The sequence below is a fragment of the Triticum urartu genome, unplaced genomic scaffold (assembly GCF_003073215.2).
Source record: "Triticum urartu cultivar G1812 unplaced genomic scaffold, Tu2.1 TuUngrouped_contig_4967, whole genome shotgun sequence".
NCBI lineage: Eukaryota > Viridiplantae > Streptophyta > Magnoliopsida > Poales > Poaceae > Triticum > Triticum urartu.
Window position 1 is genome coordinate 2,251 of NW_024115601.1, and position 13,133 is coordinate 15,383.

The 13,133-nt window shown below is 42.0% G+C and overlaps 2 protein-coding genes across 2 annotated transcripts; one reads left to right on the forward strand and one right to left on the reverse strand.

Moving 5' to 3' along the window:
* The first annotated feature begins 267 nt into the window (after nucleotides 1–267).
* LOC125528583 (S-adenosylmethionine decarboxylase proenzyme-like) lies at nucleotides 268–2,039 on the forward strand. The gene is made up of 2 exons (XM_048693033.1): nucleotides 268–415; nucleotides 517–2,039. The coding sequence occupies exon 2, from the start codon at nucleotides 672–674 to the stop codon at nucleotides 1,836–1,838; it is 1,167 nt and encodes a 388-aa protein (XP_048548990.1). The 5' UTR covers nucleotides 268–415; nucleotides 517–671; the 3' UTR covers nucleotides 1,839–2,039.
* Nucleotides 2,040–2,908: 869 nt separating this feature from the next.
* On the reverse strand, nucleotides 2,909–13,133 carry LOC125528582 (histone-lysine N-methyltransferase ASHR3-like; the record flags this gene model as incomplete). The annotated part of the gene is given in 11 exon segments (XM_048693032.1): nucleotides 2,909–3,515; nucleotides 4,405–4,485; nucleotides 4,590–4,761; nucleotides 4,918–4,996; nucleotides 5,470–5,563; nucleotides 6,649–6,748; nucleotides 6,897–7,014; nucleotides 7,579–7,605; nucleotides 8,965–9,126; nucleotides 9,931–10,077; nucleotides 12,653–13,133. Coding segments are annotated over 11 exon segments (1,813 nt in total), but the record flags the coding sequence as incomplete, so codon positions are not given.

Sequence of the window (13,133 nt, forward strand, 5' to 3'; positions counted from 1 at the left end):
TGGTAGATTTTGGCTGACCTGAATATTGCTTTATGTCAATTCGTTTCTATCTCATGATGTTTTCCTCCCTTTCTGTTATGCCTGGAATCTTCATCTTCAAATCAGGTCGAATATCACCTACACTAATAATTCAGTAGAGATTAGTGAAATATTCCTCTACTTTATGTGCCTAGTGAAACTGGAACCCCAGAAGGATGTTAGTGCTACTTTCTACCTCGCAATATGTTATGTGCTTCATCGTTTCTAACCCATACCAACCCACTGCAGAATTTGATGTGCTATGGAATCCAAGGGTGGTAAAAAGTCCAGCAGTAGTCGTTCCTCCCTCATGTACGAAGCTCCCCTCGGCTACAGCATCGAGGACGTCCGCCCTGCAGGAGGCATTGAGAAGTTCCGCTCCGCTGCCTACTCAAACGTATGTATCCAATCAATTGAGTTCCTCCTTTCTTTTCTTTTTATATCTTGTTGATGATTAGATGCTCACAGTTTCTACTTCCAATTGCTTCTGTTTTGCAGTGCTCCAGGAAGCCATCCTGATAATCCCTCTCGCGCCCCCATCCTAATTGCTTAGAATTCCCTTCTGCTTTCAATTCATCTTCCTAAAATTTCTCTGGCTAGCTGCTTTTCTCTGACCAGCAAAGCCTTTCCTCCTCTACCAACCTTCTCAAACAATGGCCGTCTCTGCGATTGGGTTTGAGGGATATGAGAAGCGCCTGGAGATCACCTTCTCTGAAGCGCCAGTCTTCACTGACCCCAATGGCAGGGGATTGCGTGCTCTCTCTCGTGCCCAGATCGACTCGGTTCTTGATCTTGCCAAGTGCACCATTGTATCTGAGCTCTCTAATGACAAGTTTGACTCGTATGTCCTCTCTGAATCAAGCCTCTTCATCTACCCGTACAAGGTTGTGATCAAGACCTGCGGTACCACCAAGCTCCTGCTGGCCATTCCAAGGATTCTTGAGCTTGCTGAGGAGTTGTCCCTGCCACTTGCTGCTGTGAAGTACTCCCGTGGGACATTCATATTCCCTGAGGCACAGCCTTCTCCACACAAGAACTTCTCTGATGAGGTTGCCTTCCTGAATGGCTACTTTGGTGGACTCAAGTCTGGCGGCAATGCCTATGTCATTGGTGATCCTGCAAAGCCAGGCCAGAAGTGGCATGTCTACTATGCCACCCAGCAGCCTGAGCAGCCCATGGTCAACCTTGAGATGTGCATGACTGGTCTGGACAAGAAGAAAGCTTCTGTCTTCTTCAAGACCTCTGCTGATGGCCACACATCTTGTGCCAAGGAGATGACCAAGCTCTCTGGCATCTCTGAAATAATCCCGGAGATGGAGATCTGTGACTTTGATTTCGAGCCATGTGGCTACTCCATGAACGCCATCCATGGCTCTGCTTTCTCCACCATTCATGTCACTCCTGAGGACGGCTTCAGCTATGCTAGCTATGAGGTCATGGGGTTGGACCCTGCCTCCATGGCCTATGGTGACCTGGTCAAGAGGGTGCTGAGATCCTTTGGCCCGTCTGAATTCTCTGTTGCTGTGACCATCTTTGGCGGTCGCAACCTTGCTGGCACCTGGGGGGAGAGGCTGAATGTTGGGGTCTATGATAGTACCAACATGGTCGTCCAGGAGCTGCCTGACGGGGGCGCTCTCATCTACCAGAGCTTCACTGCTGTCGGCGAAGACTCCACCGGGTCACCAAGATCTGTCCTGAACTGCAACGTTCATGGCAATTTAGAGAGCGGCTCCAAGATGGATGCTTTCCTTTGCTGGGAAGACGATGCTGCGCAGGAGAAGGATGAGAGGGGGGCTGTTAAGAGGATGAAGAGCTGCTGATGGTGATGCTAGCTGGTCTGAACGAGCTTGTGTTGCGTCAGTTTGTTCTTAGAGATTTCCTGTTCCTGTCCTATTACTTTTGTTATGGACAAGTGACGTGAAAATGGTTAGCGTTTTCTGCCAGTGTGAGCGAATGTATGGAAATGCCTGTCTCTGGCTGCATGGTTTATGAATATAAGAATAAGCCTTGTATTGAGCAAATGTTATTTTGTTATTTCCTGAAAGTTTTGTTAGAAGCCATTCTTGTCTGTCATGGACCTATTGAACTCTGGCGAATCTGATTCAGTTCTGATGGTGCGGAGGTTCGGGTACTAATGCTGCTTGTGGTGATTATTCGATAAGAATCTATCTCTTGGAGATGTCGATGCTCGATAAGAAAGCCATGCAGTTGATGGTGGTGGCTGCATATAAGAGATCCATGCCAGTGTTATTGCAAGACTTGCCCAAGTTAACCAAAGCTCTGGCATAGTTTGGAGGTTGAGAACCCTCGAGCCATCAGAAATCGTGTCTGAACCTGCCCAAAGAAAGGCCCTCTTGATCTTCTCAAAAGAAGGTACTAGGGTCGTCGACCACTGTTGTTCCGCTCTTTCAGAATGCTCCACGGAGCAAGAATTAGGATGTATATCAAATCCTCTTTTTCTCTCTATTCTCTCCCTGCTGAATTGTCCGCAAACCTCAACGACCATATCAGAACTGCATGTCATGTCATGTCGTTGTGTAGAATTTTAGACCTCCTTTGATTTACAGGAGTTTTGTAGGAATTCTAAAGGATATGAATCTGTAGGAAAGAATTCTTTGAAGCTCTTTGACTTGTAGAAATGGACTCCTGTTCCTATGCAGAATAAGAACAAATCCTTAACATTTTAAAGGAAAATTACATTAATCTAGACTCAATAAATCCTATGAATCAAATGGTATCTGAGATACGTGTCATTTCACTTCCTATGTTTTTTCTATTCCCATGATACTTCTATCCTCTAAACCAAAAGAGGCCTAAGAGGATGCAACCACCTGTCATGGGTTGCATGCAACTTTGGGAAAACAAGCTCAACACGGCCGACACCAGGTCATTTGCATGAACGGGAGGTTAATAAACACAATCAGCTCAAACCTGCTTACAACTTGCAAAAGATTCAGAGTGTTCTCTCCAACTTCAACTATAAAATTGACTATGGGATGAAGAAAATGTTACAACTTACAACATCGTAAAAGTCCTGAATCAGCAAATGTGAAAGAATCGTTTCAAATGAACTCATATACGAGTGTATCATCATGATATATTTATACAGAATCGACTCAGGACTTCAGCTTAGCCCAAAAGCTCTCTATAGAATGAATGCACCAGCTTCAATATCTGATGGCTGCACGCTAGCTGAAGATGACGATGGATCTAAAAGGGACGTCCGCTGCCGTTTGTGTCCCCAACATATCCGGTCTATCTTCGTTTTGCTCCTCAAGTTAAAGGGAACCTCTATACAGTTGGTCCAGGGTAACAGGCGAGTCTCTGTTTTGACCCTTGAAGGAGAGCAGCCGCCCTGTTGCACGAGCAACTTATTATTCTCAAGCGCCGCAGCCGCAAGAGCGTTCTGTGTTGGATTCTTTAGTTGGCTGCCCAAGTATCCTTGGCAACTCTTTGCTCCGCAATGGCACTTAACCTTCTCTCCAAAATGCACAAACCTGGAAGAAAGGAGTAAACTGTAATTGTTCAAAGAAATAACCAGTCTTGGGAAATATGGATGTAAAGGTGGAAAGAATCTCATTTCATTTGCCCCCCTGATTAGCATACATTAAACCATGCAGAATTACTATATCCTCTCTGCGTGAAGAATAAATCTATCAAAACCAGCGAAATGCCCTGCAATCAGGTTAGCCCATCTGAAATAGGTATGGAAGCACGCTGTACTTCATCGCAGGCATGTCCCATTTCAGTCTATACTGCACAGAGTGGTTTGGGCCAGATAATATAACCCAAGTTTGGTAGAGAAGTGTTTGGGCCTGACCATATGACCTAGGTTTGAACAACTAATTGAGACCAGAGAACACCAGGAACAACTGAACCTCGTTTCTACTAAAGGGAAGTTAAACAGCATATTCTGGCTTATAGTACTGTACGCAAATTGGCAAACAGGAACCCAGGAATGCTACTACAGGTGTATTCTCTGGAAGATCACAATCCAAGGCAAGTGACCTACTGATCTAAGACCCCAAGCTCAGATGGACAAGTTGCTGGCTCACTATAACAATATTTGTAGTTAAATGCTAATTTGGTCACTTTGGTGGTACATACCCGGATCAGAATGTTACAAGCTTGACTACAAATGTCACAAACTCATCAGCAGCTAGAGCTGATTGCAGCAGGCCACTTAATGCAATATATTCATTGCCCCTCCATATTGCTATAATGTACTCCCTCCGTCCCAAAATAAGTGTCTCAACTTCATACTAACTCTAGTACAAAGTTGTACTACTAAGCTTGAGACACTTATTTTGAGACGGAGGAAGTACTCATTTTTGCCTAATTAGATTAATATATGTACTCTTTTGAAGAAAAAAATGACGTAAATACCTGTAATCATAAGTTAAGGGCTCTCCAACTTCAATGAAACGAGAGGCAAAAACACCGACTCTTGTCTCACCCTCAACTTGCCTGATGAACCATATAGAGTTATAGACAATGAGGTACATCATCATTTAAAACAAAAATTACCATCACTGAATGCAAAACAAGCTTTTTGTTCCAGAAATCATTACCACTTTTCTAGTTTACAGTTGGGATCACAGCTATGGTTTAGAAAACGTGAAGTGTTTCCTTTAAAAGTTGCATCTATTGTAAAATCTTTGCTGATTTCACACATGTAGAAATTTTTGTCCCCGCGCCGCTTCATGTCCCAAAGCCGTTGTTCACATGTTGCGTCATTGATGACTGAAATAAGGTTTAAAATGAAATTAGATGAATTAAAGCCAGTGAAAATGAGGGCACAAGCAAAATGTCATTTCCCCCATTGCATACGTGCAGTCATCTAGAAACTATTTGCTATTTCTATTAGACAAATATTTAATGTAGCAGAATAATTTGTACCTTCACCCACATACTCAATTATGAAATCACCTTTCTCCAATGGCTCCAATGCAACAGCACCCCATCCACAGCCTTCTGACTGTAAAGGGAAAAGGCTGTTGTTTATTGTAGTCAAAGAAGTAGAATAAACATCTTTCATTAAGCATAACACCACAACCGATTCTCAAAAACGCACCCCTATCATTTCCACATGTCATTTTGCATCCAATAGTACAAGAGAGGGGATTTGTGAAGGAAGTACTGCAGTGGGCACTTTGGCAGCCACCGAGGAAAACAGAACTAGTGTATTCATTTGCATTGTCTAGCAATTAGGTGAAGTGCTTATGCAAGTGGTCCATGTATAAACAATATGCCCCTTCATTTAGCTGTTTCCCAGCAGTACAACTCATGGCACACAAAAACTCTCGAAGGGGAAAAGAGTGGACCTTGAAAAATTAGAAGAGTAGTTTAAACATATCCTTGTGGACTGGCTTGTTGCTACACAGGTTTGTGAATAAATTGGCAAGCAAAGTCCAAATATATACAAGCACATCATTTGAAAGACAGGACTACCTTGACAATTTTAATTTTCTTATCCTTGCGGAATGGTTTGTTGCTACACAGATCTGAGCAGTGGCAACTCTTGGAACAACTCATAGAAAGACCCCTGATAAAAGACAGCCAAATTTCAGTATGTCAAATAAATACAAGTATGGTTGCTAGGTAAATATCTACATCGTACACATGTACAAAACCTGTACAATCAAGCTAACTTATTCGGCGATTAGTAATATGCACGCGTGACAGTAATCTAGCATTAATGTTCAAATAACAAGAAAATACATTACTCCATTTGCTATAGTAGAAAGAAAGAATCCAATACTACTGCGCATTTTGGTGCTACCGTACTCCCATAGTTGACAGGATTTGACAATAGATGAATCTATAGTGCGCATTCAAATCCATATTCTGTGGTGATTGTGAATAGGAGCTCATATTTTACTTTTCTCTATTTTAACATAAAGCTGTTGTTCATCTTTGTATTGATCAAATCTGGATTGACAATAGACAGAATTCACCTCTTTTTTGTTTCTCTTTGTATTGATCAAATCTGGATTTGAAACACATTGATCTTTTGTCAATATTGTCAAAATAATTATTTTATACTTTCCCGAGCTAGCTATACATGATGCAAAACAGTAATATACAAAAACTAAATAATCAATTGTTTAAACTGATGGTGAAGTTCTATTTTAGTCCAAGTAATTTTCACAACTCCAACATCAATTTATTTTCCTATCTAAACCAGATCAAATCAATCTTGATGCTGGTGATCGTGGTGGTTTTGCCTGGTAAGCGACATGGACTCCTAATCAGCAAATGTGAACTAACATGGATGATGCGGTATCCAGTTAGCAGTACATTTACTAAACAGAAACAAATTACAATGTATAGTCAGGCCCATCTGGCAGTCCAAATCTCCTCTCTTCTCCCTGCGCTATCTCATTGTATCGTTCCTGACCCGCAATCTCGGTTAGAAACTTAGAATGTTCAGTACAATAGTTGGGTATCGAAACAATTTTATAAGTACCCACAAATGCATATGCTTGCTCTTTTGCCAGAATGCCATGTCAGAGGTTCCATCTTAAGAACACGGTAACATTTCACATATATCAAACTAGAGATAGTTTTGCCAAAATTTCATTATTAATGTATGCATCTAAAATGTATTAGTAGAGTTAGAAAGAATACCTGCATTCGCAATCATCTTTGCAAACAGAATCAGATTTGCAATTTGTGCACCCAGTCTCGGCACTTGAATCGGCGCGTTTCTTCTTGACTAAATATACATCTTTTACAAGATTAAGAAAACAATGATGACATGTAGAGGTGTAAGGCAGACGAACACGAAACTCATTCCACAATAAAGAAGTCAAATGGAAGTAAATAGCTCCAGATATCTTGATTGAATAACTACAGCAAGTATTACTTTAGGATACTGCGCCTGATATGTGTGTACGAGGGCGGTTTACAAACAATCGCCGTGAAATTCCTAATGGTTGAATCAATATTGAATTCTTCATTGACATATGGAAGAGGTAGTCGGCAGAAGACTTCCTGTCAAACAAGCATTGTTATCATTAGTTATGCACAAAAGCCTGGTAGGCAAGACAGATAATCTTCTTGAAAAAATATTATTTTTTTGGAACAAGACAATCATTTAACTTGTTTCTGCAGCATTCCAGCATTAATAAACTAAATAGGTTCCTCCCAAATCTTCATGTATTCCAAAGACTGTAACCCTCCCATTCTTAAGTGATGATTTTCACTTATTTTCAGTCTCCATTGTACATTTTCAGCCATAGTAGTATGTATAATTAAACCAAAAAAAGTATATGAAAATAATGTTTGCATGTGGCGATTCTAAAACAACTGATCAAACACATCCCAAAACATCAGCTATTTTATCATGCAGAGGGAGCACAAGACGACAATATTGGTCTGCTTAAAGACTGGAGTACCGGATAAAAGCATCCTAAAGCCTACAGAGCATTAACACTCCAAGAACAAGTAAGAAATCCTTGAAAATGAACTATTTAAGAAAATAGCGCAACACAACCTAAAAGAAGCAAATATAAAAAGGGAGGTAGCAACATACAGTTATATTATGCCAGCACTAACCTCTATGTTGTTTGTCAGGTCAGCATTCTGTCACCATCAAACAAAGTACTCCTGTCAGACACCTCAAGCATTACAAATATTAACAAAAAGGTATGGAATGCAGTCAACTTTTTCTGGTAATATAAAATAGCATAAGTGATAAAAACCCTATAAATTAATAATCTAGAGGTAAAAGAAAGTAATGTAAGGATCAGCAGTGCACAAAACCATGAATCAAGCTTATCTATAGTTGGAACAGAACCAGCAGAAAACTAAATGCTCCTCGTGGCAGAGAGTTCTGGTTTTATAAAGAATGAACTCCATAAAATTAATCATTTTTCATTGGGACTTGGAAAACATGAGTTTGTGATCTGTTATTAACAGATAAAAGAAGAATCACAGAGCAATGGTCATTTTACAGACATACAAACGGTGAAACATTAAGAGAACTCTTAAGACCACATGGAGTATGGGCAAATTCTGGAGGTGCATTGATAATATTTGTTATGTTTACGCATTCATGGATACTTGTATCAACTACTCCCTCCGTAAAGAAATATAAGAGCATTTAGATCACTACTTTAGTTATCTAAACGCTCTTATATTTCTTTATGGAGGGAGTACCATGTATGCAAGGTATGGCATAGAGATTGGTATTGTTCATGCATCCGAATAGAGCAATTATGAAGCAAGATCTGGAACAAAGACTCTTCTGTGAACATATATGAAAAACAAAAACAATTTTTCCAGTGATGAACTTCTGGTATGATCAAAGAAACTTATATTAGAGGGAAAAACTGGGCTAAAACTTAAAAGGGACGGAAGCTCAAAAAAGAAACTTGAAAAAGTAGGTATCCTGTTTGCTATGGCCAAACTGAGAACAAAAGACTATAACACCGATTTGATATTCAAGGAAGAAGTGGCTTAATTTAAATGAAATGCATTAGAAGATTTGCAGCTTTCAGCATAGTTGCACAAATAGAATACAAAGATGCAAGTCAGACGCAAGGGAACCGAAAACCATATTCCTAGAAAAAATGCTTAAAAATACTTGTGCTGGGTTTTTCTTCTTCTGGAAATACTTAACGATTCAACCTCCGGCTGTAAATAAATGACGCCCTAGAAAGTTTGCATTCAAACACCTCTAACTTTTACCAGAAACATGAAAGAACATTTAGATCGGTCAAGTGAGATTAGTATCACCAGATTTTCATGAAAATATTATGATTGTAACATTTTTTACTAACATGTTCATATGAAAAGTAATGGTCAAAGTTGCGTGAGAGTGTTCATGTCCAAAACCTCATCTATTCATGAAAGAGGGACTAGTAAATTAGAGGGCAAAGTAGTTACCCTGTTCATGCATAACAATATGAATTGAGGAATTGTAAGGGATAAAGGATAGACCTCATTTTGAAGGAGCCAATTGGAAGGGTGCCTCCAGCAAATAGCACTTCCTTGGTCATCTTTTAGATGAATTAGAGGCCATGGTGCACATTTTGTATGTGCTGCAACTGTACAACGTCCACAGCGCCAAAAAAACATTTTTTGCTTACAAACCATGCAACCCTAATTATGGAGAAAGAAAGTCCAATTAATGTGTATCAAAATTAAGTATGACCTTACAAAAAAAATCGGAACTACAGGAATTGGCCTTTTAAATACCTTTAAAAAAATATTCTCTGTACAAAATGCAAAAAAAAATGTACTTCATATCATAAATACATGTCGTTTTGGATACTGACCCAGTCTTCACGATTTACCTTTGACCATTAATTCTTACGGCAGTATACACAAAAAAATACAAAATTATAATATTATGAATATACTTTTCGACACAAATCTAAACAAATGATTTACAAGTTTTCAATCTAAATATTTAGAACAATATTCGTAGTCAAAATTTAAGACATGTCCAAAAGGATGATATGGAGGGACTACTGTGTTATTTCATTTACTTATTCCTTCACAAATAGTAAGCCATGTGGTGGTCGTGAATAGGACATACATCGACAACCATAACTATGAATTATCAGCCTGTCAAAGACAAAATATATTTGAGTCATTTGCAAATACATTGTATTAACATAACCCATAAGTGTGTCTATTTATAGTGCACGCTGCATCCTAGTTTCCAAACCATCTAGTATAGCATAATTGTATGTTGAATGCAACAATTATCCATGTGGACAGAATACTGCATATCAAAACAGGGTTGGCATACTCAAGTATGACAACTAGACAAGTCCAACAACTTCACAACAAAAGTTCTTTAAGCTAAATAACTTGCATTTTTAGGAAAATCTTATGTTTTTGCCAATGTCCAGCACATGCAATATTAAACATATCCCATTTCATAACATTTAAACTTACATGCTGAGGGCACCTGAAGCTTTCAGGAGTGAAATTTGCAATATATTCCACCACACAGGTCAGATGGAACATTTGTTCACAACGGCTAACTGAACATTTTATTTCTTCCAAGGGATGGATAATCTTATAGCACACACGACATTCAACCTGTGCACATCCGAAGAATCATCAGATACAAAGCCAATAAAAATTGATCAAAACTGAAACTTGGTCCGAATGTTGATTTAATTATGAAAACTTGTCACGTTATCATGTATGAGCTGCAGTTTTAACTTTCAACAGGTAGGCAGAGGCGTATATGAAGTTTGATGAGGTGTATGCAGTGGCGGAGCCAGCCCGTGAGTGGAGCCTGGGCAAGACTACCTGTGACGCACTGTGAGCTGCCATTTGCCCGTGGAAATATTGCTTCTGACCCATACATAATCCCATTGCTTAGGCGTGATTTTCTGGACTAACCCGGGCAGCTGCACGGGGTCGCTGGGAGGTGGCTCCGCCACTGGAAATATGTAATTAAGCATCAAGCAATTCGAAAGGTGGCAGTGGAACTAAGGAAACAAAAATCTCTCAGTTCTCACGTTAATCAAAGAACAACCTTACATTGTTCATGGCAGCTCGCCACTGTGATGTGTAGTCAATAACATGATCTCCTCTTGGCAAGCAACAAACAGTGTGGCTGCTCGCCTGAACTGGCAGACATCTAGGACGGAAGGGAGGATCAGATCTGGTCTTTGGTCTACTCGTAGAGTGAAAGTGGAGAGGGGGTCAAAGGCGGCACTGGAACTAATACTGCATAAAACAACTTTTCTCAGAGCCCACATTGATCAAAGAAAAAACACATTGTTCATGCCAGCTCACCACTGTGCAGTGTAGTCGGTAACATATCAACATGTTGACCAGTTGGCTAGTGTGGCTGCTCGCTTAAACTGACTGATATCTAGGAGGGAAAGGGGAGCTCAGATCTTGTCTTCAGCTTGCTAGGAGAGAGGGTTCGGAACTGGGAAGGAACCATAGCCGCTGATGCCAGTTGTTGACCGTCTCCAGCCGACATCTGTTGCCACCGTCCAGAGCATGTTGTCGCCTCCCTGTCTTCCGTCGTCGTCTCACAGGCACTCTTTTTTCATTCCCTTTCTTCTTTGTTCCTCCCCCTCCCCACTCTACTTTGCAGCTTGTTGCCCATATCCATCCTCTGCCCCGCTGCTTGCCTCTCAGCTGTCAGCTCTGCGGCTAGCGGTGCTGGATTCTGCTTGCTCTCCTCTACTCACATAGAATTGTACAAGTATAAGAGTTAGAAATAGGAGGACAAGGATTGAGTTGGCAAGCAGTGGACCTGACAGCCTGGTGGTATTAGAACACTGGGAGAAAGGACTGGATGATTTAATGTGTTTTTGCTTGAGAGATGTTGTGGGATGTGTGTCGTATGAGTGTCGTTTATTCTGATTTTTCTCTCTGTTGTATGAGTGTCGTTTGTTATGATTTGACTAATATCTGTGATAATCTAATGACCACCTAGGCCGCCACCTAGGTGCCAAGACGAGATGGCGCCTTGAGTCACGCAACTGGAAGATGGGTTGTAACTTTGACCCCAAACAATGTTGAGGCACGTTAGGCATCAGTGACATCCTGGCTTAATTGGAATGATATACTACTCGTATCAACAAGGTGCACCTTCTTTTCCAGGAGCCCATCCAAAAGGAACCTCAAAGTTAAGTGTGCTTGGCTTGGAGCAATTTGAGGATGGGTAACCGACTAGGAAGTTGACCCCGGGTGCGCACGAGTGAGGACAAAGTGCGCAGGAAAGACCAGTCTAGATCCTAGGTGGTAGCCAGGTGCAACGGCCAGGAACTGGTGGATTTTGGCCGGGGCGTTACAATTGGTATCAGAGGCAACCCTTGCGGTTAGTGTGTGTGGGTCAGGTGTGCGGGCATGTGGCGCATGGCGCGTGTGGCCTGTCATGGCACAAGGCATGGCACATGTGCCGGGCTGGACGCACAGACGTGTGCCAGGAGGGAAAGTTCCTGCTGGGCCGACGTCAAATGATAAACTATTCATATCAACAAGGTGCACCTTCTTTTCCGGCTCCCAGAACTACAAAGTTAAGAATGCTTGGCTTGGAGCAATTTGAGGATGAGAGACTAGGAAGTTGATCCCGGGTGCGCACGAGTGAGGATAATGTGCACAAAAAAGAAGTGTCGGTCTGTGGGGCCAGTCTAGATCCTAGGTGGTAGCCAGGCGCAACAGCGAGGAACCTGTGGGTTTGACCGGGGCGTTACAGCATCAGTCGGCTGATCCTGAGAACAGATCGGACGGCTTGCTGGCCAGCCGATTGTAAACTTTATATATGTCTCTGCCTACCTGTGATCAATCTAAGTTCTCTACTAGGAATTATGACAGCATGCTGTTGAAAATATGTGAGCTGTGGATAGAGAAAGTAAATCTGTGTATCACAAGGACAAATGTGATGGTTTTATAATCAAGGCTTTGCTTCTTTACATCTGTTGACAAACTGCTCGAGCATTGGTTGATCTTAGCTGCGACGGTGTATTACCAATTGAGATGTATGTGTTGCATTTTGGTACAATATGCAGTTGTGGAGATATTTTATAGTTAAGTTTGATGATGCACAGAGTAAATCACCTTAAACATAAATTTCGGTCGAACAGCAATTCTAGGTAATGCTGAATCAGCCACTGGTGATTCGGTCATTAGGAGCAGAAACCCTTACCGCCTTGGGCGCACCATTGAGGAATGGCAGCACACAATGCTGCGGGGAGGCACCTGACGCCACCTTCCTCGCCACCCACTCCTTCACATAGTCCTTGAGTGACCGACCCGATGCCAGCGCCAGCACCGTTGCTGCCGGGGATAAAGGCGAACGAGCCGAAGACGACCTCTTCCCGCTGCCGCGGCGCACCTCAGGGTGGGCGGTGACAGAAACCACGCCCTTGCTCACATAGTCCTCTAGCATCAGATCCGGTGCCGGCGCTGGTGCTGGCAGCAGCGCCACGGCCGAAGGTAGCAGGGCAGAGGACGGCTTCTTTCCGCCACCGCGGCGCGCCTCGGGGTATGCAGTGACAGAGACCGCACACTCGTTCACATAATCTTCAAGCTTCACACCCGGTGCCGGCGCATGTGCCGCCGTGGCGGCAGAATGCAACGGGGCAGAGGACTCCTTCCCGCCGCCGTGCTGCGCTTCAGGAGAGGCG